The sequence below is a fragment of the Vulpes lagopus genome, chromosome 23 (genome assembly GCF_018345385.1).
Source record: "Vulpes lagopus strain Blue_001 chromosome 23, ASM1834538v1, whole genome shotgun sequence".
Taxonomy (NCBI): Eukaryota; Metazoa; Chordata; class Mammalia; order Carnivora; family Canidae; genus Vulpes; species Vulpes lagopus.
Window position 1 is genome coordinate 56,730,760 of NC_054846.1, and position 25,504 is coordinate 56,756,263.

Sequence of the window (25,504 nt, forward strand, 5' to 3'; positions counted from 1 at the left end):
CTCCCCCTTCCCCCCCGCCAGGGGCCATGGGTCTCCTGCCCTGAAAGAACCATAATCGGCCCCCCCATCCCCTATGCAGCCCACCAGCGGCCCAAGCTCTGACCCCAGATACGTCCACAGTGGGGTGGGATGTGATCCCCCGTACATCCCGGTGGCCCCATCCCATCGATGCAGAGGACCTCGGAGCCGTGCTTCTGGAGAAGAGGGCAGAGGAGTGTCCTGGGGCCAGAGGGACCGGGGGCAATAGGGCAACGGCAAGGGCCGGGGCCACACCCAGGGGTGCTGGGCCGACCTGGGCCCGGGCATCGGGGCAGCAGGTTCTGGGCTCTGCGCTGCCCCCCCAGCCCCCACCGGCGCACAGTCTCACCCGCAAGCCTGCCAGCCCAGCAGACCAGCCATGCCCATCGGGCTGCAGGGAGGGCGTGGGCCTGGGGAGAAGGGCCCCAGGTGTTTGCTCTGAACATGTGCCCGGGGAAGTCCGCCCGCCTGCCCACCCGCTCACTCTCCCTTGGCTCATTGGCCCAGAAAGCTCCACCCTGCACAGGAGCGAGGAACAAAAGCTGCCCCCGGGAGGCCCTCAGGCAGACAGACAAGCCTGGGACAGAGAGGCGAGGTGCTGCTAGACCCAGGAAAGGTGAGGAGCCATGTGGGCAGCCGGCAGGGGACCGGGCTGGAGGGCAGGGACCCGACGGGCAGAGGATCCCCAGCACCTCGGGCTGCAGGCTGGGGCCCGGGGAGGAGGATCTCTGGAGAAACCCCAAGGGAGCCACGAGCAGGGAAGGGATGCCCTGTGGGACCAAAGGGAGGACAGAGGACTGGAGATGAGACGAGAAAGAGGAGGCCCCAGGAAGGGGGAGTTGCCGTCCAGCCAAGGCCTATCGTGCTCCGGGGCAGGCCAGGGGCTGGGAGCTGCCGGGTGGGCTGCAGAGCCGCAATCCCTGTGCTGACAGCCCAAGCCAGGTGCGCAGGCCGCAGAGTCCTGTCCCCGTCCTGCCGGGAAGGACAAAGGAGGGCACTCAGGAAACATCCCAGGGTCACCAGGTCCGTGGAGGCCGAGGTCCGAGCCGGGGCCAGAGCTGGACCTGCTGGTGCTCCAGGTAAGGGAGCGTGGGGGATGGAGCCCAGCGGAACAAGGGGAGACAGAGAAGGAGGGGAGAGGAAGGTCAGTGGTGGGGGCAGGAGGCAGCCACCAGCCGGAGCCTGCCCTGTCCCCTCCCCAGTCCCTCCCTAAAGCCCAAATGGTTGGAATTCCAGAGGAAGCCTCGTGGTCAGGACAGTCTGCACCCCTGCAGGGAGGGGTGGGGGGGTGCCAAGCCCCCCACGGTTCCAAACAGCCTGCTCCTGTTGAGGGATGTCCTGATGTCATCGGGGTCGGCCAGAGAGAGGGGCTGATGGGAACGCGCCCCGCACACCCGGCTCCGCTGACACAGCCCCTCACTCCCGCCACTGCTGCCCTTGGCAGCTCAAAGGGGGGCAGTCATCCGGCCCAGACCTTCTGCCCGTATCCAGAGCAGCGGTCGTGTGACCCGCAGGGCCGAGAGTCGGGGTCAAAGAAGTGGGCGGGAGCAGCCGTATCCATGACTTTGTAGCATAAACAAGGCCCCGGTTTTGGAGCTAGAAGACAGGGGTCAAGGGCAGCTCGGCCACTTCCCGAGGACGGCCATCCCGACCCCCTGATGCCGTCGCCATGAGGACATGGTCACAGGCCCCTTCTTTGACCCCGGGCCCCCCTCTGCAGGCTCCACGCCCCGAGCGGGTGCTCCCAACGGCCGACGGTCCCCGCGAGGGCCCACGGACTCCCCCAGCATGAACTGGGCGTCCCTGCAGGGGCTCCTGAGCGGCGTGAACAAGTACTCCACGGCGCTGGGCCGCATCTGGCTGTCAGTGGTGTTCCTGTTCCGTGTGCTGGTGTACGTGGTGGCGGCCGAGGAGGTGTGGGACGACGAGCAGAAGGACTTCGTGTGCAACACCAGGCAGCCTGGCTGCCCCAACGTCTGCTACGACGAGTTCTTCCCCGTGTCGCACGTGCGCCTCTGGGCGCTGCAGCTCATCCTGGTCACCTGCCCGTCGCTGCTCGTGGTCATGCACGTGGCCTACCGGCAGGAGCGCGAGCGCAAGCACCGGCTGAAGCACGGGCCCGGCGCACCGTCGCTGTACGACAACCCGAGCAAGAAGCGCGGCGGCCTGTGGTGGACCTACCTGCTGAGCCTCATCTTCAAGGCGGCCGTCGACTCGGGCTTCCTGTACATCTTCCACCGCCTGTACCAGGACTATGACATGCCCCGCGTGGTGGCCTGCTCCGAGGCCCCGTGCCCGCACACGGTCGACTGCTACATCTCCCGGCCCACCGAGAAGAAGGTCTTCACCTACTTCATGGTGGCCACGGCCGTCATCTGCATCCTGCTCAACCTCAGCGAGGTCACCTACCTGGTGGGCAAGAGGTGCCTGGAGACCTTCGGTCCGCGGCGCAGGCGGCCCCACCACCGGGACCGCCTGCCCGATACGTGCCCCCCCTATGCCCTCTCCCAGGGAGAGCCCCCCCAGGACGGGAACTCCGTCCTCATGAAGGCGGGGTCAGCCTCGATGGATGCAGGTGGGTTCCCATAGCCTGGAAATGGGTAGCGAGGACCACCAGGCCCGCGGGCTGCTCCCTAAGGCCACGGCCAGGCAGTGGCATCTCTTCGGCGGCAGGACAGGTGAGGAAGACAGTGGCAGGGCTCAGGAAGCCCGGCCAGGGGCCAGGGCTGGGGCGCGGCAGGGTGTCCGAGGCCCCAGGGGGAGGGAGGTTGGCGGCTGGTGGGAATTTTGTACCTGGCAGTGGGGTATGTTACAGCCATTAATAAACATGATTTTCCTGGTATTTTGAGGGTCGGGGGTGTCGCAGTGGACCTCAGAACGGAGGCCCCAACCACTCGGTAGGCACCTGACCCCGGAACCTCGGGGCCCAGCTCACGTGTCATAAACACACACACACCCCACAGCACACAGGTCACACGCATGTAGGGTGCGCCCCGGGACGCGGTGGGGAGCGCCGAGACGCTGCCCCAGGGGTCCCTGGACTTGGCAGGAGGCTGGGAGCTGGGGGACCCCAGGCCCAATGCAGGCCAGTTCTCAGGGGGAGACCCTCCAGGCACGCGTGGCTGCAGGAGGCTTCTGCTTCCCGCAGCACAGGAGTCGGGGAGGCAAGCCACCCTCCAGGGCGGGGCCGGGCCCAGGGTGCGGGTCTCGCCCACAGGCGGGGCCTCCCAAGAACACCCGCGCGGAGCCCCAGGTCGGAGGAACGCCCCTCCTGTGTCCCAGGCATGCATCCCCTCACCCTCCCAGCTGCACCCCAGCCCCTGGCACCCCCAAAACCACCCCCCCCAGCCTGGCCCTGCCTCCGAGCCCCAGATCCCCCCGCCGACCCCCCAGGGAGCAGCCCCCGGGGCACCTACAGCTGCCCAGCCGCCCATGCGGGACCTGGAGGCCGCTCGCCATCCATCTGTGAGCCCGTCCCCAGCACGACGCTGACCACCCCGTTCCCCAGCCACCTCCAAGAACTGTTTGGTCATGGGTCAGCGGGCTACAAGTCGCACGGCGGAAGGGGCCTCATGCTCAGCTGAACCCTTCCCACCCCGCGCGGCCCCTCCTTGGTTCCCAAGTCCCATCACCATTGCTCCGAGTGAGGGTAGCCTCAATGCTGCATTTGTAGCTAAGGAAGTGGCCCAGAGCGCAGAGGCCCCCGCCCAAGTGCAGACTGGTGGGCTGAGTCCACAGGGTCGTCTCTCCTGGGGTCTGGAGGGAGCCCCTGAGCCTCCCCAACCCCAGGTGTGGGACGACATCAGGACCCACCTGGTCTTAGGTCAGACTCCCTGGAAGCAGAGAGGGGGGCAGGAATCGGGGTGTGTGAGGAGCAGAGGGCGAGGGGAGCGCGAGGGAGGGGCCGAGCTGAGCTGGGTATGGGCTCAGGGAAACTCGCCTTGACCCCGGCGGGCTGCCAGGCCGCGGGACCACCCATCCCAGCACTGAGCTGTCCCCACTGGAGGAAGAGGGGGCATCAGGCTTCGGAACGAGCTCCCGTACCGGCCCGTCGTTGGCTCCCAGCCGCCCCGGGGGCAGGTCGGTGACTCCTAGTCAACCGGAGTCAATCTTGGGTGGGGGGCAGCCTCAAGCCAGGAGCACCCTATGTTCACAGCAGCTGGGGAATGCATGTCCATTTAAAGGGGATCCACTGACCACAGTAAATAAGGGCGGCCCCCCTCCAATGCTGACCAGAGCCGTGACTGCCCAGCCCCAGAACCAGTTCAGACCCTGAGGGCCCCACATGACTCAGGCCAGCCAAGAGTCCAGAGTCCCCACTCCGGTCCCCAGCGCTCCACCGGGCGGGGTGGGGGGAGCCCAGAACCCGACCATCCGAGGAGCACTCTTTGTGGGTGCTGTTCCCAGAGGCCCAGGTCCTGACCCCGAGCACCATCCGGGCAGCTGGAGGCCACAGGGGACCCCGAGGATTCCCCAAAGAGTTGGGCTCTGGCGCTTCCATCCCCAGTAACCGCCCCCCATGCTCTCAAGTGGCCCCCACCCCCAGCCCTACCCTCACACCCGGCCCCTGCCATCTGTCCCCCCACCACCACCCCACCCGCATCGCCACCCCTCATGGCTTCTCACTCCCTGAAGACATGAGGACGCGAGTCAGGGTCTTGGGGATCCCCTCACAGCCCAGGGCTGCGGGGACCGCCCGGGGGGTCACTCTGTCCTCTTCATTCCATGCTCGGCGTCTCCCGTGGCCTCCTCCTCTGCCCCATTTAGCTGCCCACTCACAGGACCACACCTGGGCCTTGTCTTCACCCAAACTGCTCCACCCCTAGAATCTCCCAGTGGATTCCAGTCAACAAATATTTATTGTTCACGTTTACGTGACAAGCCCCACGCTGGGCACCGAGGGTTCATCTGGGAGGCATCAGATACAATCTCTGGTCTCGAGAGGACAGTTCCTGGGCCGCCCGGGAGCACGGGGTGCTGGGGTGGGGGAAGGTGGATCCAATGTCTGGGGGCACAGGACAAGCGGCTCTGGGGCTTCTTTACTTTTTTAAAGATTTTATTTACTCATTTGAGAGAATGTGTGCACAGACTCAGGGGCCAGGTGAGGGAAGCAGGTGCAGGAGAGGGAGACGCAGACGCTCCGCTGAGCAGGGAGCCCGACACGGGTCTCGATCCGAGGCCCGGGATCCCTGGATGGTGCAGCGGTTTAGCGCCTGCCTTTGGCCCAGGGCGCGATCCTGGAGACCCGGGATCGAATCCCACGTTGGGCTCCCGGTGCATGGAGCCCGCTTCTCCCTCTGCCTGTGTCTCTGCCTCTCTCTCTCTCTCTCTCTCTCTGTGTGTGTGACTATCATAAATAAATAAAAATTAAAAAAAAAAAAGAAATCGATCCTAGGCCCCCAGGATCGGGACCTGAGCCGCAGGCAGACGCTTCACCGACTGAGCCCCCGGGCGCCCCTTCCCTGAGACTCCTGAAGCTGACACCTGGGGAAAGAAGAGGATTTTGCCAAGCAGAGCAGGAGGGGGTGCGAGGCGGAGGGAGAGCAAGCCTGGTGACAAGGCCGAGCAGCAGGTTTGCGGGACACGTGGATGACACAGCGCAGACACGTGGCATCAGGGAGATAAATAAGGCACCCGGTCATCTCCTCCCTCCCGCCCACCCCGGGTTCCCGGGGTCTCTCCCTCCGATGCTACACCACCTACCGTTCCTGGGGACCTGGCACCTCACACCCACCTCCCCGGGCTTCGACTCCCGTGTTTGCACCCGTCCTCGTTGCCCTGCGCAGCCTCCCACGGGCGTGCTCACACCCCGTCCCCCAGCACCTGGACAATAAAGCGACCGGGACCGGTGGGTTTCGGGGGAGATTTCGGACCGCGAACCTCAGGCGGACACCCAGGCCCTCCAGCAAATTCTACATTTCTTAAAACTGTAGCCATCGTCTCCAAGATGACCGTATCATACCTTCTCTTGCCCCAAAGCTCCAGCCTCCGTTCCCGGAAACCTCCTCAGCATGGAGGCCAGCATTGGCCTCCCATCCACTCCGCCTCCCCCCTGGGACGCGGATGTGCATCCTTGCTCCTCGTACCCCCTTCACTTGGACACTGGAGCCTCGCCTCTCGCCTCCTCTGGACGGGGCTCGGCAGGTCTTGCCCCACCAGCCCGTAAATACCCTATAATGCCCTTTCTCCTTTTTTTAACTTCCCATTTGACACCACGTTGTCCTCCAGCTACCACCCCCTTTACAAAAAACCTCAACTCCCTAAAGGCTGTCTACACTTGCCGTCTCCACTCCCTTATGGCATTTACCCATCTTAGGTAGGACCATTCTTGCCAAGGTCACCAATGGCCAACAAGCTGCCAAGTCCAGGGCTCAGCTCTTCATCCTCATCCTACGCCCTCAGTGACGTTTGGCCGTCGAGGGCTCCCTCCTGGCACATCGGCTTCCCCGGGCTTCCGGGCAGCAGCCCCTCCTGGCTTCCCTGCCACCTTGCAAGGGGTCCTCCTTGGTCTCCACCGATCCCTCCTCTTCCTCTCACTGATCTCCAAATGCGGGGTGCCCTAGGGCCCAGTTCTCTACCCTCTTTTCCCCTCTGTGATCTTCTCCAGTAGCAGCTATAAAACCATCTATAAAACTGATGGCTCCCACATTTATACCTTCAGACCTAACCGCCCCCACGAGTGTTGGCCTCATGCATCCAACTTCCTGTGGGCCATCCCAAGCAGAACTCCTAATCCCCCCAACACAGAACAGATTCATGCTCTCTCCCAGTCTTCTCGCCTTGGATGGTGATGTCCCCATCCACCCAGCTGCTCAGTTCAAAAACCTCGGCGTCTCTTTCCTCATTCCCCACATCCACTCCATTAGTATAAGTCACATTGGGTATAACTCCAAATTCAAAGTCCATTCCCTCCCAACCATCTCCGAGTGCTTCCCCCACCACCACCCCGGCCGGCCAAGCCACCTCACTGAACACCTGCGTAGCTGCAGAAGCTGGCTCCCTGCCTCTTGTCTTGCTCCCCTGCGGTCCCTCCTGCCCACGGCAGCCTGGGACATCTTCTGCCAAGATCAGTCAAGCCACTCTCTTGCTTAAAACCCTCCCGGTGGCTTCCCACAATGGTCATAAGAAATGAAAATAGGCCAAATCCATTGCCGTGACCTGCACGGTTAGGCCCTGGCTGCCTCCCCAAACTCTTCTTCCTTGGCTCTCCCCTTTCCGCGCACCCTACGCTGGTCTTGTCCCATCTCAGAGGCTTTGCACTGGCTCCTGTTGGCAATATTCTTCCCCCGCAGAGCTTCCCATGACTTGTCTCCTTGTCATCCACATCTCCTCCAGGAGGCGATCTCTGACCCACCCTCCCCAGTGATGCCCGTATGCCACAGACAGTCACTCTCTGCCACGTGACCCCATTTTATCTTCCTCATAGCATCTACTAGTAATGAAATGTTGTTTAACATTTGTCTGTTCTCAGTGTCTTCTCACTAGGATGCGCTCCTGAGAACAGGGACCCTGTCATGTACACTCCTTTATCCACCAGCACCGAGAAGAGCACTTGACACGTAGTAGGCACTCGATAAAAATGCACCCAGGTGGAGATGTCTAGTAGGCTATGGGATGGCGGGGAGGAAAGGACTGGTCGGGAAATGCTGACTTGGGAATTGTCAAGCATGGGATAAGACTTTGCTCCAAAATTATCCCTCGGGTCAGAAGGATCTTACATCCAAGTCCTCACAAAGTCTCCCACGTTGTGGGGCATGCTCTCAATTACTGCATTTTGAACAACCGAATGCTCTTTGGGGGAAACTCATTAGCCTGAAATAACTCCAGTCAATGAAGTCTTAGATATTTGTGGAGGTCACTGGGTAGAATCAGAAAAAAATGGAGAGAAAGACATTTCTCACAGATTCAACCATTACTCCTGGTGCTGTGACCTTACAATAGCAAGTATTGTCTTTGTAGGCAAATCTTTTTTAAAAAAAAAAAATTTAAGAACAATAAAGGAAGTGGTTATGTCATGAAGATGACAAATACACACCTACCAGATGATTTTTTTTTAAGTGATGCAACCTAGTATTATGCAACCAGGCTTTTATGGCAGAAAATAAAGTTCTCAGTATCATTCACGGATTTAAAAAGGACTATGTCACAAATAAGTTGGGCAAAAAAAAAAGTCTGCATATTCTGTAAAAGGTTAATGATAACAAACAAAACTCTAATGAGCTTAACCCAGGTGTTAGGGAAAAATGTTCAAAGTTTAAACAAAATCGCTTCATAAACTACTCAGGGGAGGAAAAAAATAATAGGTTTACTACATTGTTCTAGGCAATATGTGATCTTAAAATAGGTAGCAAACTCTAGAGAATATTATGCTAAGTGAAAGAAGTCAGGCAAAGAAAGACAAATACCGTATGATTTCATGCATAAATAGGATGTGAGAAACAAAACCAACGAACATGGGTGGGGAGAGAGAGAGAGAGAGAGAGAGAGAGAGAGAGAGAGAGAGAGAGAAACCAAGAAACAGACTCTTAACTATGGAAAACAAAGTGACCCAGGGCGCTTGGGTGGCTCGGTTGTTGTCTGCCTTCAGTTCAGGTCATGATCCTGGGGTCCTGGGATGCAGCCCAGCTAGTGGCTCTGCTGCTCCCCCTGCCTGTGCTCTCTCACTCTTGCTCTTCTCTCAAATTAAAAAAAAAAAAAAAAAGAAGAATCTAAAAAAGAAAAAGAAGGAAGGAAGAAAGGGAGGGAGGAAGGGAGAAAAGGAGGAAGGAAGGAAGGAAGGAAGGAAGGAAGGAAGGAAGGAAGGAAAAGAAAGAAAGAAAGAAAGAAAGAAAGAAAGAAAGAAAGAAAGAAAGAAAGAAGAAAGGAAAGGAAGAAGAAAGAAAGAAGAAAGAAAGAAAGAAAGAAAGAAAGAAAGAAAGAAAGAAAGAAAGAAAGAAAAAAAGAAAGAAAAGAACCTGACAGTTACCAGAGAGGAGGGGGTGGGGAGGGGGCAGATAGGGAATCAATTAACCAATCAATCAGTCAATCAATAAAATAGGTGATGGGGATTAAGGAGGGCACTTGCTGTGAGGAGAACTAGGTATTTTAAGTGTTGAATCACTAAAATCTACACCTGAAACTAAATTTACACTATTAATTGGGATTTAAATAAAAACTTACAAAGAAAAAAAATGTCGGGAGCAAAGTAACATTAATAAAGTAAATTATTATTTCAACCACGCTGAAAGTTTATATGTTCAAATCAGCCCCCAAACCTCTTGGAGGGTCTCCTCACTGGGAACACAGGGGGTCACTCTTCGGGGTTGTGTTGTATCTGGGCTCCTGCGGCAGGTGGCGACCACCACAGAGGCTGTGGGGGAGGGGTGAAAAGATGCCCCAGGAAGGAGGCTCAAGGGTCAAACAGGACTGGACGGGGGTGGCCAGCAAAGGGGACCGACCGCAGGGCAGATGGGGATCCTAGAAGCCAAAGGGATACGATGTCACAGAGAAGGAAGATGATGTCACAGAAGCCAATGCTCTAGAGACGTTTGCGAACCTTCTAGGGTTTTCTGGGAGTCTCTAGAGAAGGAGAACACAGTCACAGGGACCAAATCAGACGAGGACTGCAAAGGGTCACAGCGGCCGCAGCACGAGCCTGAGCTGCAGAGGACAGAGGACGGGGTGAGGAGCCGGGCCAGTGACGTGGGCAGCCAGCGAGAGGAGCGGGACCGCAGCATGCCCAGCTGCTGCAAATGGGTGGCGGGACAAGGGCAGGGAACGAAGGGCTGCTCGTTACCAGCGGATGAGAGCAGAGCAGAGCTCATTTTCACAGCGACGGAGGCCTGAGAATATTTTTTTTTAACATTTTACTTATTTATTCATGAGAGACACAGAGAGAGGCAGAGACACAGAGGGAGACGCAGGCTCCATGCAGGGAGCCCGACGGGGGACTGGATCCCTGGAGCTTCCTGGGGTCACCTCCTCCCCCGTGCAGCCTCCGCCTGGGTCCTCAGGGGCCCCCGTCGCCCGGGAGCTCCTAGATGGCCACTTGTCCAGGGGCCTTCCCCCAAGCCCGCAGCCTCTATGGGGCCGGAACACTCCTCAGCCCGCACCGCGTCGCTCCACCGTCGAAGGTAACGACCCTGTGCTGAGAGCAGGACGGGGACATCCAGCCGGCCCCCCGACCCCGTGTCGTCCCTGCACCCTGCCGGCATCACCGACCCCGTACCCAGTGTCCTCCGACCCGCTTCCCGGTGGCGACACCGCGTCCCGGGCTCCACTCCACCCTGGGCAGCCCCCGACAGCTCACCGGCTCCCTGTTCCTCTGAAACACGCATCCCAGAAATTGCCCAGCGTGTGTCCCCCTGCGTCAGGCTCCTTTCGCTCAGCATGTGGTTCCCAGGTTCGCCCCCCCCCCCCCCGGAGCCCGCATCAGGTTCGGGCCCCGGACGCTCTATGACCCTCTGTGGCATGGACACGACCCGCTCCGCCCACCCGTTCTTCCCCTGATGGGCGCTGGAGACGTTTCCAAACGTTGGTGTTGGCTGTGGTGAGTGGTGCTGCGTGGACATCCGTGTAGGAACCTGAGCCCCTCTCCCCAGACCCCCTGGGTGGACACGTGGGTAGGGACCCCTGGCTCCCGCGGTCGTGCTGCGATTCCGGGGAGCAACGGTCCAACCGTCCCTCGCAGCAGTGCACGAGCACCGTGCAAGGCTTCCCGTCGTGCTGCTCCGCTCGCCCTCCGCACACCCAGGCGTGTGTTCCGCAGACGCCCCAGCGGGGCCTTCGGAGGCAGACAACGCTTTGGTTGCCACACACGCCCCCGAGGCTCTAGGATGGGCTGCCCTGGGCATCAGGTGCAGCTCAGGGATGGAGTGTGGGACGGGGTGACACTGCCGGGTACGTCATAAAAAAGGGTCTTTACAAGTCATGTCAGAATGTTCTGATGGGGACACCTGGGGGGGCTCAGCGGTTTCACACCGCCTTCGGCCCAGGGCGTGACCCTGGGGTCCTGGGATCGAGTCCCACATCAGGGTCCCTGCTTCTCCCTCTGCCCGTGTCTCTGCCTCTCTCTGTGTCTCTCATGAATAAATAAGTAAAATCTTAAAAAAAAAAAAAAAAAAAAAAAAGACTGTCCTGGCGGCCTTGCCAGAACCGGAATATCATCTGCGAGCGCACATACGCCTTAGCCGACCGACACCCGACACAATGACCCTACGGCTTGTGTCTGCTTCCTCCCCTCTGCCTGCCAGTGCAGCCATGGCACCTGCCCAGGTGCCCGCGTCGGGGCCTCCCAGTGTGCAGGGGCAGCGAGTCCCGGGACCGGGGCCCTGCAGCCCAGACCCGGCCCAGCCTCTCCCCGCTGACGCCCAGTGCCCAGCACGTCTTCGATGACCCAGAATCAAGGCCCCGGAAGCTCCCACGGTGCGAGCGGCAGGCTGGGCTCAAGGATCCGCCACACGTCTCACCCCGGGCTGGCCTCCCCCACTGCCTGATGCCCACACCCTGGCAGCCCGAGGGATAGCTCAGGCAAGGAGCCTCTTCCCACCCAGGGGGTCGGGGCTGCATGAACGTGCACAGGCTCAGCCACACAAACCACCTGCCCCTTGAGCACCAGACCAGGGATTTGGGCCTGGAGGCAGGAGGCAGAGAAGGTGGGAAGGGACGAGTGAGGCTCAGTCAGCAAAGGCTTCTTGGAGGAGGCAGGGGGTCAGGGAGACCTCCTGGAGGGGCAGGCGGGTGGGATGCTAAGCTAGAAGGAACTGGTCCCGGGGATCCTGGGGGGGTGGGGGTGGGCTCAGCGGTTTGGCACCTGCCTTCAGCTCAGGTCTCCTACACGGGTCCCGGCATCGAATCCCGCCTCGGGCTCCCTGCATGGAGCCTGCTTCTCCCTGTGTCTCTCATGAATAAAATCTTAAAAAAAAAAAATTCAAGGAACTGATCCCACAGCTGCTCCGGGTCAGCCGGGGATGGGGCTTATGGTGCACCACGGCTTTTTTTTTTTTTTTTTTTTTTTTCACAACGGCTTTATCCACTCACTCGGCAAGTACTCAGTCGTCCGCAATGCAGCAGCCAGTTTGGGGGCTGAGAAGACAGCAGGGAACACCACAGACCGGATGCGCGGCCACCATCCTCACAGGTCCTGGCAACAGGAAGGACGACACGCAAGAAGAAAGAGCAAAATGCCAAATGGCTTAGCGGTCTTGGCGGCTAAAGAGAAGGGCTAAGCAGGACGGAGGGGGAGGGAAACGGCGATGCTGGATGGGGATGGGGAGGGCAAAGAGGTGGGCTGCGCGGGGATGCCGGGAAGTTTGCCAGGAGGGAAAGGGGAGCACTCCGGTGACTGCTGACTGCGTAAATGCCAGCAAGGCGGAGCGACAGGGGAGCCGAGAGGCCAGTGCTCCGACGAGGCCCGAGGCCCGGGAAGGACCGGCTCACACGGGGCCCCATGGGCCACCCCCATGCCTGTGGCTGTCGGTCCGAGCCAGCGGAAAGCAGGAGGGCTCTTGGAGGGGGGCCTCTCGGTGGCTGTGCTCACGCAGGGGCACCGGGCCGCAGCCAGATTATTTTATAGATAATTTACGTGTTTACGTGACAGAGAGAGAGCAAGAGGGCACAAGCAGGGGAGCAGCAGGCAGAGGGATGGGCAGAGGGAGAAGCAGCGAGCCCGATGTGGGGGCTCCATCCCGGGACCCCGGGATCGTGACCCACGCAGAAGGCAGACGCTCAACCCCAGACTTTGAACACATCTGTGAAAGGGGCACCAAGATGACTCAGTGGCAGTGAATGTGGGCCACACACGAGAAGAGTCAACAGTGACTCTCCAGCCTGGGCCCTTACCAAGGAGATGAGTCAAATCCCCATTGAGTCATCTGGGCGAGTCAAGGATGGAGAAGGATGCGGAGGCTTGCAGGGGGCAGGGGGTCAGCTAAAATCAAGACTCCTAGTTCGATTTTAATTTCAAATAATGACTAGGTACATTTTTTGTTGTTGTTGTTGTTGTTGTTTTGTTTTTGTTTTTGTTTTTTTTAGCATAAGTGAGTCCTACCACGTAGTACCTGAAATTTGAATTTCACTGAGCATGTGCTTTGGGGTTTTGTTCCATTTGGGGGCATTTTGTTTGCTTGCTTTAGTTTAAATCTGACAGTCCGACTAAGGAACGAGTTTAGTCCGGGACCCGGTAAGCCTGCGACAGGTCACAGCCCCCCCACAGGAGAGGGAGAGCGGCAGGTGCACACCTGAGCCCAGGGGTCGGGGTCAGGCCCCACTCGGGGGAAGCACTCAGGCCTTGTCAGCCCGACGCCGTCTCTTAAACCCCAAGGCCGGATGAGCTGGATGAGCTGGCGAAGAGTGAGTCCCTGAGTCCTGGGGCCGGAGGAGAGAAGGAGCTGGGAGGCGAGCCCCAAGGGCACAGTCGGGGAGACGCAGGAGGTGGAGGAAGACCAACCCGGAGGGAAGAGAAGTGAGGAGCGTGAGATGGAGGGCTCTGGTGGAAGGGGCCGAGCAAGGGCCCAGGGCACCAGCGCTGCTTCTGAGGAGTCTGACTACGAAAGAGAATTGGGGTGAGGGGGACTGTGTGGCTTTGCAGCCAGAGAAGCAGCAGCCCATGAATCAGGGAAAGACCAAGAACAGAGCAGAGGGGGAAGGCGGGGGGAAAAGACGGAGGACTGGGCCAGGGTGGGACTTGGGTGCACGTGGGGTGCTAGAGGCCTGGCGGCGCTCAGAACAGCCCTGTGCCCCTCGACGTGGGTGCAGACGCCCCGGGGAGCTGTTGATGTCCCGGGGGGGAAGGCGCATCCTGGGACAGCCCCTCCGGCCCTCCCACAGCCCAGAGCCCCCATCCTTCTGCCGGCGGGTCGCTGCCCCAGGGAGGAGAGGGCCTGGCATCCAGGGAGGGCCTGGCCGCCGTGGACTGAGGACACCCCAGCCCGTGGACCTGGGATACCCCAGCCCCAGAGGGAAGCCCCCGCCCAACACCTGGGCACAGTTCCAGACCCAGGGGCCTCCCGAGAGTACAGCCGGCAGGTGCTGAGACCTGGGCGGGAGGAGCACGGGGCCTCCCACCCGAGAGCAGGTGTAGGCCCCAAGGCGGGTGTGGGCGGCCGGGCACCTCTAAGCCACAGCCCCAGCCCCAGCCCGAGGCCAGCTATGGCCTACATGGCCTCCCACACACTCCTGGCTCAGAGCAGAGCGGGGAAGTGGGGCAGCAGCCTCCAGCCTCTCCCCGCGTGGGGTCCCCCAGGGAAGCCCGGCCCGCGGCAGCACCCTTGCCGGGAAGTCACCAGGGCTCTGGAGCCCAAGACCTGGGCCGTGCAGGTGCACGCACGAGCCACGGAACCCTGGCGATCCACCTGTGAAACCCGACCCACCCACGACCGCAGGCCGCGCACACGCACAGCCTCCCCCCACCCCCTCCCCGCCAACACACGGCCACGTTCCCACACACGACCGTGCACTGCACACACACACAGAGCCCCTGCACCCCTCCCCCGCCAACACACGGCCACAGTCCCATGCACGACCGTGCGCCCCACTGGACGCAGCTGCAAACAGTAAGGGAGTGTCTGGGCTCCCTGCGGCCTTAGGGCTCCGGGGCATGTCCTGGAGGCCAGAGGCACTGCAGGGCCTGATGGCGGCAGAGAGTGGGAGCCGCTGCGAAAGGACGAGAGGGACCCCGGGACCATGTGTGGCCGGAGGGCAACGCGGGGCTCGGGCGGCGCTTGGGGGGTGCTGCAGGGAGAGCGGACTTCAGCAGGTGCGTGCCTGACCCATGGGGCAGCGACCTGGGCCCAACTGGGGCCGCGGGAGTCCTCCAGGGAGGACGGCGGGAGGAAGGCTGCTCAGCCCGTGGACTGGGAGGGGCGCTCCTCACCGCGACTAAACCACAGGCCATGAAAGATCAGATTTTAATACGTGTGACTGCACGAAAAATGCTTTGAACCTGCGTGGCAGGAACTGTGTATACGACGTCAGAACACCCTGAGTGTGCAAAGGGGGGGGGGCTCGTAGGCATAGGGCTGCTTTGTTGAATTTATCAAGGGCTCTTAACACATCCATTATGGGGGAAAAAAAGGAAGGGAGGAAGGGAGGGAGGGAGGGAGGGAAAGACAGAGAGAGAGAGAGAGAGAGACAGAAAAAAGAAAGAAAGAGAAAGAAAGAAAGAATAAAGAAAGAAAGAAAGAAAGAAGAAAGAAAGAGAAAGAAAGAAAGAAAGAAAGAAAGAAAGAAAGAAAGAAAGAAAGAAAGAAAGAAAGAAAGAAAGAAAGAAAAGGAATGAAAGAAAGAAAAATCGATTATGTAAGAGGCCATCGTCCAGGGGAGGACACGGGCAAAGGCAAAGGATGGTGCACGGGAAAACAAAACGGACGCGGAGGCTCCCCAAAGCCCCTCATCCCCCGTGATAAGAGAAATCACACACAACTGGAAGCTAAGGACAGGCCGCTGGCGAAGGTCACGCGGGGTGACGGTCTCCATCAGCCAGGAGGGGGAGGACGGAGCTGTGGGTCTGCGGAGAAGGTCTGGCCTTAACTGTCAAAATTACAAATAAGCACACCTGCAACCCCAAACCTGTACTTGGGAGAAGGAATCCTACGGACTGAATTTTAAAATGTGTTAAGTGAAGTTTGTCCAAGGAGGCGCAGGGGCGTTGATAGCGGCAAGAGGGAAGCAGGTGATCACGCGCGGCGTGACCCTCCATCAACGTGGGGCTGCTAAATGTATCACAGGAGACGCACCACCGGGCTGTGCGGTCCCCTCTAGAGACACGGGCCTCCGGCACCGGTGGGAAGGGGGCTGCTGTCCTGGGGGAGGGACATCATTGTACCCACAGAGGAAACCGTCCTGCGCTTGGTCAAATGAAAACAGCAAAGGGGGCACCTGGGGGGCTCTGTCGGTTAAGTGTCCAGCTCTTGGTTTCAGAGCCGGTCGTGATCTTGGGGTCACAGGATTGGGCCCCGCATAGAGCTCCATGCTCTCTCACTCTCACTCTCCCTGGCCCCCGTCTCAAATAAATAGATAAATAAAATCTTAAAAAAAAAAAAAAAATACAGCAAAGCACAGAACCGCGGCTGGCCTCCCTTGGGTAATGTCGAAGGAGGAGCATCTATGCAGTCAAAGATGGAGGGTTGTCCATCCATTGGGACAGAAAGGAAAAGCAAGCACGTGGAACCTGGTGATGGGGTGGGCAGCCCGCCCAGGGAGCTGGGGTTCAGGGAGGCGTCAGGAGCAGAGCCCCCAGGCCCCAGGCCTTCACCAGGAGAACAGAGGCCGAGCCCTGGGACGTGCCCACGCGGGACACCAGCTCAGACGGTGGAGCCTGGGATGCCAGAGGCAAGAGTGTCCCAAGGAGGAACCGGGTCGCTGTGCCATGCGCTTCCGTAGGCCCAGCTGGTGAGGACGGCTGTGATTGTTGCAGTGACCTTGACACGGCCGGGATGGGGTGCTGTGCAAATGGGAACAAGAGGGACTAGGAAGGCAGTGGGGGCAACTTTGCCCCAAAATGCCAGGGAGCAACAGGTGGGTCCTTGCAGGACACTGCAAACTCACCGCCCCCCCGCGACACACACACAGGAGCACCCGGGCCACCGCCACGGGGTCTCAGTGCTTGTCGGGGGCCACAGCTCAGTGAGTAACGGTGGTGTCTGCCCCTGGCTTTGCTCTCGGGCCACGGGCCGACACCCCCAGAGCCGGCTCTGCTGCTTCCTGTCTGCGCGACCCTGGGTGTCACCCAGCCTTGCAGGACCTCAGGCTCCTCACTCCTAAAAGCGGGAAGGGCCGCGCTCCCCATGTGGTCCAGGTCGTGGCTGCCACAAAGACGGTTCCCAACACCCTGTGCGGGGTGGGCGCCCCGTCCAAACCACCAGTAGGTAGGGTGACCCCGTAAGTGATCTCCCAGGTGTGGGGGCACTTCTGAGAGTCAGGGGATGATGTTCCTCACCCCAGGCCACAGGCGCCAATCCGAGCAGTCCTGGGAAAATGCTGTGTCTGCAACCCTGGTGTCAGCATCACCATCTCCATGGAGACAGTGAGGTGACTAAGCTCCCAGGACTCCCACCGCCCCTTGTCACCCAGGCAGCCCGCCTCCTCCCGCAGACCCCGGGGGCAGGCTCTCCCGCCCCAGCACCGCCACCCAGGGCCTGCCCCTCCTCATAATTACTGGCAACCACCATGGGCCCCCACCCAGCCTCCTTCCCAGGCACCCGATTAGTGTGGACGCAGTCTGCTCCGCACCTGGCTCTGCAGAGGGTGCCTCCTGGGGGGGGCAGACACCGTGGGGGAAGACCCCAGAGTCCCCAGCCCCACCGTCGGGGGAGGCCCCGGAGCCCCCAGCCCCGCCCCACTGTCAGGGGAGGCCCCGGAGCCCCCAGCCCCGCCCCACTGTCAGGGGAGGCCCCGGAGCCCCCCAGCCCCGCCCCAGTGTCAGGGGAGGCCCCGGAGCCCCCCAGCCCCGCCCCACTGTCAGGGGAGGCCCCGGAGCCCCCCAGCCCCGCCCCAGCGTCGGGGGAGGCCCCGGAGCCCCCAGCCCCGCCCCAGTGTCAGGGGGAGGCCCCGGAGCCCCCAGCCCCGCCCCAGTGTCAGGGGAGGCCCCGGAGCCCCCAGCCCCGCCCCAGTGTCAGGGGGAGGCCCCGGAGCCCCCAGCCCCGCCCCACTGTCAGGGGAGGCCCCGGAGCCCCCAGCCCCGCCCCAGTGTCAGGGGAGGCCCCGGAGCCCCCAGCCCCGCCCCAGTGTCAGGGGAGGCCCCGGAGCCCCCAGCCCCGCCCCAGGGTCCGGGGGGGCCCCGGAGCCCCCAGCCCCGCCCCAGTGTCAGGGGAGGCCCCGGAGCCCCCAGCCCCGCCCCAGTGTCAGGGGAGGCCCCGGAGCCCCCCAGCCCCGCCCCAGTGTCAGGGGAGGCCCCGGAGCCCCCAGCCCCGCCCCACTGTCAGGGGAGGCCCCGGAGCCCCCAGCCCCGCCCCAGTGTCAGGGGAGGCCCCGGAGCCCCCCCGCCCCGCCCCACGTCGGGGAGCCCGGAGCCCCCAGCCCCGCCCCAGTGTCAGGGGAGGCCCCGGAGCCCCCAGCCCCGCCCCAGTGTCAGGGGAGGCCCCGGAGCCCCCAGCCCCGCCCCACTGTCAGGGGAGGCCCCGGAGCCCCCAGCCCCGCCCCAGTGTCAGGGGAGGCCCCGGAGCCCCCAGCCCCGCCCCAGTGTCAGGGGGCGGCCCGGGGCTGCAGGGCGCGGCGCGGCGTGGGCGAGCAGGCTGCGGGCTGTCCCGGGCCGTCCCGGGCTGTCCCGGCCGCGGCTTCCCAGCGCCGCCCGCCCCGGAGCTCAGTGGAGCCCTCGCCGTGGCCCTGCCCGCGGCCGCCGATGCCCCCATTTCCCGCACGGAGAAGCCGAGGCTCGGAGCAGCGCCGCGCCCCGCGGAAGGCCGCCCGGCCGCGGGGGCCCCGGGCTCCCCCCCGCCCCCCGGTGAGTGCCCCCCGCGACCCCGGGGCCCGGCGAGGCGCGGGCGGGGCGGGCCGAGGGGCCTCCCGGGCACCCCACCGCCTTCTCGCCCCTGCATCCTGGGCGGGGTGCGCGCCCCAGGGTGGACGGTTCCGGGGACCCCTCTCCCCCGCCCACGTCTGCAGAGTCGCGAGCTGCTGCCGGGGACAGAGAGAAGCGGGGGCGGCGGGGGCGGCGGGTGAGCGGTAAGTGGGGGGTCGGTGGTCCCCGCGGTGGCACTGGGGGGCCTGGCCTCGCGGGGCAAGGCTCGACCCCGGGGTAGGAAAAAGCGGGTGGTGTTGGGGGCCAGCCCGGGGTAATCAGAACCGGCTCCACCAGTCCCCGATCTGGGCTCGGAGGGAAATTCTTTGCAGGTGAGTCGAGTCCCCGGGCTGTGTCAGGTGGGGCTGGACAGACAGGGCCGGAAGGTGCACGCAGGAGGGGGCTGCACCCAGGTGGGTGTCCGAGGCTCGGTCCCCTCGCGGAGGGCTGGCGGCCAGGGCTGCAACCACCACTCCGGGGGTTTGGAGCTCCCACCAGGTGAGTGGCCGGCTGGGGAGGGAATGCGCCCAAGAGCCTCCCCGCAGCTCGACAAAGTAGGAATTCCTTCCCTGGAGAGATAAGGAGTGGACGCCAAAAATATCAAGGGGTTCTTGGAAGTCATCTGGCTAGTCAGTGGCCGAGTGGAGGCCGGGATCCAGGTAGGACGCGGGGCTCAGCGCCCATTCCGCTGCCGCCCCCCAAGGCCAGGTGTGGGAGGAGCAGGTGCGGGAGAAGAGGATGGTCTCCTGGGGGAAGGTCTCCTTCAGAGCCCCCATCCCGCCGCGCATCCCCAGAGAACAGGCACCCGGGACCCAGGTGTCCAGAGGCAACCGTGCCTCCTCCTATCCGGAGTGGGGGAGCCCTTCCCCCGGGCTGCCCGGTCCAGACTGTTTCTCAGGAGCAGCGCCTGCACCTCACCCGGGGAGTCCGCGGGTGGGGGTTAGTTTACCCGCCCAGCATCCCGGGGCCTACTCTGTAGGGGGCGCTGAGCATAAAGCAGCAGCAAGAGGCGCTGCGCCCCAGTGAGGGCGACCGTGATAAACAGAAACAAAACAGCGTTTTGGCTTCAGGTGGTGGTTAAACTCGAGGAAGAAAATGAAGGGGACGGGAGGGCAGGGGCTCCTTGATCCAGAGTAATGTGTGGAGGCCACTAAGGCGATGTGTGAGCAGAGCCCTCGGTGATGAGAAGGACCCGGCCACACAGGGTTCTGGGGACAGAGCCGTCTAGGCCGCAGGGACATTTGCAAAACCCCAAAAACCCCCAGTGTGGCCAGAGCCGAGAGGATGGGGGCGAGGCCACAGGAGAGGAGGGCAAGAACAGGGAATAATTTGGAGCATTACGTGCAGCCAGTAGAAAGTTTTAAACAACAGAGTGACGCGATCCAGTTTAACGGACTCTAGGGACCCAGGACGGGAAGCTGAAAGGCCAGCGAGGAGACCGTGTGCGACACCCGCAGGTGCCACGGGGCTGGGGGGGGCGGCGATCTTGCAGGGTCTGCACCCACACGCCTCTTACACGCTCACACACCCAGCTCCAAGAGCGCCCGCGTGTGTGCACAGGCCCACACAGGCACACGGGGAGACACGTGTTCCCACACCCAGGCCAGCACCCAGAAGTTCTCCGGCCGACCCACCCATCCACACCCTCTGAGTCACTCCAGCGCTGGGAAGAAAATGTGTGATTCAAGGGCCTGAACAAAGTATGGCTCCCTCCCACAAAGGCCTGGCATCCGGCTGGGGAGGAACGTGGTCTCTAGAGTTCCCCTGGGCCTGGGGCGCTGGGAGCCAGACCGTTATCACATCCCCCAGTCACCCCCAACCTGAATGGTCTTCCAACTTCACCACCTGCTGACTGTGAGACCTTGGGGAGGTTATTTCTCCTCTCCACGAGAATTTCCTCTCTGTAGCACGGGGGTTGCTGGGGAGGGAGAGTTTCCTCCGCCCTTCAGGGTCCTTCTAGCTGGGGGCGCCCGAGGGGCTCAGTGCTGGAGCCCCTGCCTTCGGCCCAGGGCGTGACCCCGGGGTCCCAGGATCGAGTCCCGCACTAGGCTCCCTGCATGGAGCCTGCTTCTCCCTCTGCCTGTGTCTCCGCCTCTCTCTGTGGGTCTCTCATGAAAAAATAAATACAATCTTTAAAAAAAAAAAAAAAAAGTCCTTCTAGCTGGACTCAGAATGATTAACAGGAGGAAAATTTAGTTTAATCGAGTATATACAGGGAACCCACACAGGTGAGACTCCAAATACAGGCAAAATGATGTAGACGTGTCATCCTGAAGTAAAGAGAAGGGAATAGCGGGTCAGGGACTTCAGAGGAAAGGGATATTTAGGAAATATTTAGGAAAGTAGACATTTAGGAAATAAATGTCTTCTCGGCCACTCAGAGACAGTGGGACGTAGAGGACTTTGGTCAAACAGGCCTTGCCAGTTTCCTCCCTAGTTACACCTCTCTTCCGGGAGCAGGTCCTCTATCTGAATTCCTTTAGGCAGCTGGAGGACAGGTGAAGAGCTTTTCCTGAATCTGATGGGTTTTGATTTTTTTTAAAGATTTTATTTATTTATTCATGAGACTCGATTCCAGGACACCACCACCCCACCCCCGTCACACCCTGTGCCCAAGGCAGATGCTCAACCTCCAAGCCTTCCCAGGGGCCCCGTTTTGATTGTTTTTAACCCAAAGCGATCTTCATGGCCAAGTGACCTATTCCAGGGTGGCCCGCCCTCCGCCCCTCGGGGCCCACAGCCCCACCCTCACAGGGCCTCGGTGAAATCGGTGGCCAGAACCTGGCCTGGGGCAGCATCGGACAGAGGAGGGGAGGGGAGGTGGTGTAGAGCACCGCCTTGAACCCAACTGTAGATTTTTTCTTTGATTTTGTTTTTTAAAGAATTTATGTATTTATTCATGAGAGAGACAGAGAGGCAGAGACACAGGCAGAGGGAGAAGCAGGCTCCATGCAGGGAGCTGATGCGGGACTGGATCCCGGGTCTCCAGGATCATGCCCTGGGCTGAAGGCAGATGCTTCACACCTGAGCTGCCCAGGTGCCCCCCAACTGTAGTTTTTTTTTTTTTTTTTCCAACTGTAGTTTTAAATGTGTGACGTGGCGTCTAGATTTCAGCAAGTGGCCCGCGGTACTCAGTCCTTACTTGGAGCTAAGTGCTTTGCAGCTGTTACCTCCATCCGCACACGAGAAGCGTAATAGTATCTTCCTGGTGTGCTTACTTTTTTTTAATTTAAACTCAATTTGCCAACGTGTACATCATTAGCTTCAGAGGTAGTTTGTTTCCAATTATTCATGGGGGGGGGATCATTGTGGAGCTCCAGCTCCGTGGATCAGCAAGCACACGTTCCCTTCCTCCCCGCGCTCAGGCCCTGAGGCTGGGATGGTCATGTGACCTCTGTACACCTGCCCCACCGGGACGCAGAGCCTGGGGACAGGAGCAGCCCTGACCCCAAGTCATTGGGGAGGGAAGAGGGAAGAGATCCCTCTTCCAGGGGAACCCCGGACGCGCGCACCCCACCAGCGTCCCCGAGTCACTGACGCAGACTTTTCCCTCTGACTCCGGCAGGTGGGCTCGGGCCCCGGCTGCCCCGCCGGACGCCATGGACTGGAAGACGCTGCAGGCCCTGCTGAGCGGCGTGAACAAGTACTCCACGGCCTTCGGGCGCATCTGGCTGTCGGTGGTGTTTGTCTTCCGGGTCCTGGTGTACGTGGTGGCCGCCGAGCGCGTGTGGGGCGACGAGCAGAAGGACTTCGACTGCAACACCAAGCAACCCGGCTGCACCAACGTCTGCTACGACGACTTCTTCCCCATCTCCAACATCCGGCTCTGGGCGCTGCAGCTCATCTTCGTCACCTGCCCGTCGCTGCTAGTCATGCTGCACGTGGCCTACCGGGAGGAGCGCGAGCGCCGCCACCGGCTCAAGCACGGGGACCAGTGCGCCCGGCTGTACGCCGACGCGGGCAAGAAGCACGGCGGCCTGTGGTGGACCTACCTGCTCAGCCTCGTCTTCAAGCTCGCCATCGAGCTCCTCTTTCTGTACGTGCTGCACACACTGTGGCACGGCTTCGCCATGCCGCGCCTGGTGCAGTGCGCCAACGTGGCCCCCTGCCCCAACGTGGTGGACTGCTACATCGCGCGGCCCACCGAGAAGAAGGTCTTCACCTACTTCATGGTGGGTGCCTCCGCCGTCTGCATCGTGCTCACCATCTGCGAGATCTGCTACCTCGTCTTCCACAGGGTCCTGCGCCGCGTAACCAGGAACAGGTCCCCCAAGAGCCGAGGCCCCCCGTCCTCCACCAGCCGGGCCTCCACCTGCCGCTGCCACCACAAGCTGGTGGACGCTGGAGAGCTGGGCTGCGATGGCGGTGACGACGAGGGGCATGCATCAGCACCCCACATGACCCCCATATGACCTCTCCGGGGGGGCAGCGACCCTGGAGCTACCCCCGGGGCCAGGTACGGGGGTGGGGGGTCCTTCAGGTGCTGGGTGCCCCCACTCTGAACTCACTCATCTATCCAGTTTCATTTTAGGGGCAGACTTTTTGAGCACGGGGCACTGCGCCGTCTACCTGGGGGTAAATCGGAGCCCAGGATGAGCGGCCGGCCCCTGGGGGATGCAGCCCCTGAAACAAGCCAGTCACCTGCCACCTGCAAGGGGACACCTGGGGGGGCCCACGGGAGGCGGCGGCCGGGCGAGGCTTCCCGAGGCAGTGGTGCTCTCTGGCAGAGAGAACAGCAGGTGCAGAGCCCCGGAGGCCACAAGAAGGGAGATGCCTGTCCTGGTGGGACCCACCGGATCCAAGGGAGTCCCCACTCCCTCTGGACGAGCGCCCAGCTTTCTGGGCTGGGGAGGAAGTCGTCCCAGCAGTGGGACATCTGGAGGCCGGACAGTGAGCGCGTGAAGAGGAGCGGGAGGTGGCTCCGGAGACGCTGGCCCCTGCCCGAGGGACACCGCGACCCTCTCCGACACCACAGCCCTGGGGGGAAGCCCTCGCCCTGCGCAATCCCATTCTCTGCTGCGCCCCCAGGTTCAGGCAGCTTTGCTCCAATCTGCCCCCCGGATGTGCTGACCCACCTCTGAGACCTGAGGTCCATGCTCCTAGAAATCAATAAAGCCTGTGTTTTATAGAGTGGTCCCATCCTGTGTCCTGCGCTCCTCCCCCAAGAGCCTGAGGGCAGGGATGGCACCCCGGGGTGGGGAGGAGCTCTATGTCTGCAGGTGAAGCTAGGGTGGGGGCTGAGCCAAGGCTGGAGCAGAAGTTAGGAGCTGGGTGGGATCCCGGTGGGATCTGTGGTGGGATCTGCGCGTTGTGATTACAGGTGCGGTCACAGGAGGGCACTGCGCTCCCTCCGCAACAGCACTGGTGGCCTTTCCAGAGCGCAGGCGCAAAACCAGCATCCTCTCTGTGGATGAGTCACCTCCCTCCGCCTTGACAGCCCGGGCTCCCCAGGAACTGCATCCCCACCTGCGTGCACAGCATCCCCGTGACTCACGCTCTCGCTCCCTACGTGTGCTCGCAGCAGGCCACCGGTCTCCTCCAAACTCGGGAGTCCCAGCCCCACTCCAGCGTCACTCAGCTCCGTCCTCTCCCCGAGAGTCAGCACCCCGGGCCCTGGCTGGAGGCTGAGCCCGCGGCAGGAGGAGCCGAGCTCACCAGCCCAGAGCCTGGGGAACACAGGAAGGCGCTCGCCCCGGGGGGGGGGACCGGCCACGTAGAGGACGCCGGCATCCAGGCCAGGCCAGAGTAGAGAGCAAAGGGGGTGCGGGGCTCGACAAAATCCAGGAAGACATTTAGCGACCATGACAGCCAGAGCCAGCGGCCAGAGACATAGGGGCTGCGATCCAGGAGCCCACGCAGGCAGGAGAGGGTAGGGCTCTGTGCCCACGGGACGGGCTGTGGCTCACCTGTGCCCCGTCATCGGCAGGCTGGGTATGCCAGCCGACTTCGAGGGCGCCGGGGGTGGGCGGACACACACCCCCCCCTCCCCGGGTCTGGATCACAGCTGAGCCACCGCGCTGCACCTGGCGCGGACCTTCAGGACCTCAGACCCGTCACCAGTGCCGGGGACGTGCATCGGTCAGGGTCCCAAGCAGAGACAGGCGTGGCGCGTTCAGAGCCAGGCACTTAGAAGGGCTTCTTTGAGGGGATGCTTTAAAGGTTATGGGCACGACTGGGGCACCGGGTCCCTGGATGAGGCGTCTGACTCCTGATTTCAGCTCAAGTCATGATCCCAGAGGCATGAGACCCGGCCCAGCATCGAGCTCCAGGCCAGGAGTGGAGCCTGCTGGGGATGCTCTGTGTCTCCCTTCTCCCATAGTCACCGGTGTCCCTGCCCCAGGGACCCCAAGCTCACCCACCCGGGATGCCCTCGGCCATCCCTGCCCCGGGGGGCCTCGAGCTCACCCACCAGGTATGCCCTTGGCCGTCCCTGCCCAGGGGTCCCCTTGGCCGTCCCTGCCCCAGGGGCCCCGAGCTCACCCACCCGGGATGCTCTTGGCCGTCCCTGCCCTGGGGGGCTCCAAGCTCACCCACCCGCCCCCTCCCTCCCCCCCGGCCATCCCGGCATGACTGCCTCTCCAGCCCCAGCTGGGCTTCTGCAGATTGCGGTTGGACCGCGGTGGAAGGAATGTCCCCGCCCCGCACCCACCTTGGGCCTGAGCAGGACCGCTCCACATCCCCAGCAGCACGTGTTCACCGTCCGAGTCCCCGCACCAGGCTGTCGCCACAAGGTGGCTCTCGCGTCCCCCGGTCTGCTCTTCCCCGTGGCGGGAGGACGCACTTGGGATCGCGGAAAGGCTGGGTTGGGGTCAGACCCACAGCCCCGCGGCCACGCCGCCTGCAGGAAGGAGCATGGCCACCACACCGCCAGGGTGAACGGGAGACTGTCTCGGACCCGTCACCCTGGCCCAAAGCTGCTATTACAGACTGAATATTCGTGTCCCCCCAAGATTCATATGTTGAAATCCTACCCTCCGCGTGACGACGTGTGGAACGGGGCCTTCCGAGATG

General features: G+C 61.9%; 2 protein-coding genes across 6 annotated transcripts; both read left to right on the forward strand.

Moving 5' to 3' along the window:
* The first annotated feature begins 573 nt into the window (after positions 1-573).
* GJB4 (gap junction protein beta 4) lies at positions 574-2,849 on the forward strand. Of its 2 annotated transcripts, none has more exons than XM_041738734.1 (2): positions 574-634; positions 1,739-2,849. In XM_041738734.1, the coding sequence occupies exon 2, from the start codon at positions 1,807-1,809 to the stop codon at positions 2,605-2,607; it is 801 nt and encodes a 266-aa protein (XP_041594668.1). In that variant the 5' UTR covers positions 574-634; positions 1,739-1,806; the 3' UTR covers positions 2,608-2,849. The 2 variants fall into 2 exon arrangements, with proteins under 2 accessions (XP_041594668.1, XP_041594669.1); XM_041738735.1 differs by lacking the exon at positions 574-634 and adding an exon at positions 1,011-1,097.
* Positions 2,850-18,204: 15,355 nt separating this feature from the next.
* On the forward strand, positions 18,205-23,619 carry GJB3 (gap junction protein beta 3). 4 transcript variants are annotated; one of them, XM_041737890.1, is made up of 2 exons: positions 18,205-18,436; positions 22,059-23,619. In XM_041737890.1, the coding sequence occupies exon 2, from the start codon at positions 22,093-22,095 to the stop codon at positions 22,903-22,905; it is 813 nt and encodes a 270-aa protein (XP_041593824.1). In that variant the 5' UTR covers positions 18,205-18,436; positions 22,059-22,092; the 3' UTR covers positions 22,906-23,619. The 4 variants fall into 4 exon arrangements, with proteins under 4 accessions (XP_041593824.1, XP_041593825.1, XP_041593827.1 ...); XM_041737891.1 differs by lacking the exon at positions 18,205-18,436 and adding an exon at positions 18,590-18,657; XM_041737893.1 differs by lacking the exon at positions 18,205-18,436 and adding an exon at positions 18,754-18,991.
* Positions 23,620-25,504: the final 1,885 nt, after the last annotated feature.

What these genes read in the sequence shown, in the direction of transcription:
- GJB4 (XM_041738734.1), top strand. Translation starts at nt 1,807, where the DNA reads ATGAACTGGGCGTCCCTGCAGGGGCTCCTGAGCGGCGTGAACAAGTAC.
- GJB3 (XM_041737890.1), top strand. Translation starts at nt 22,093, where the DNA reads ATGGACTGGAAGACGCTGCAGGCCCTGCTGAGCGGCGTGAACAAGTAC.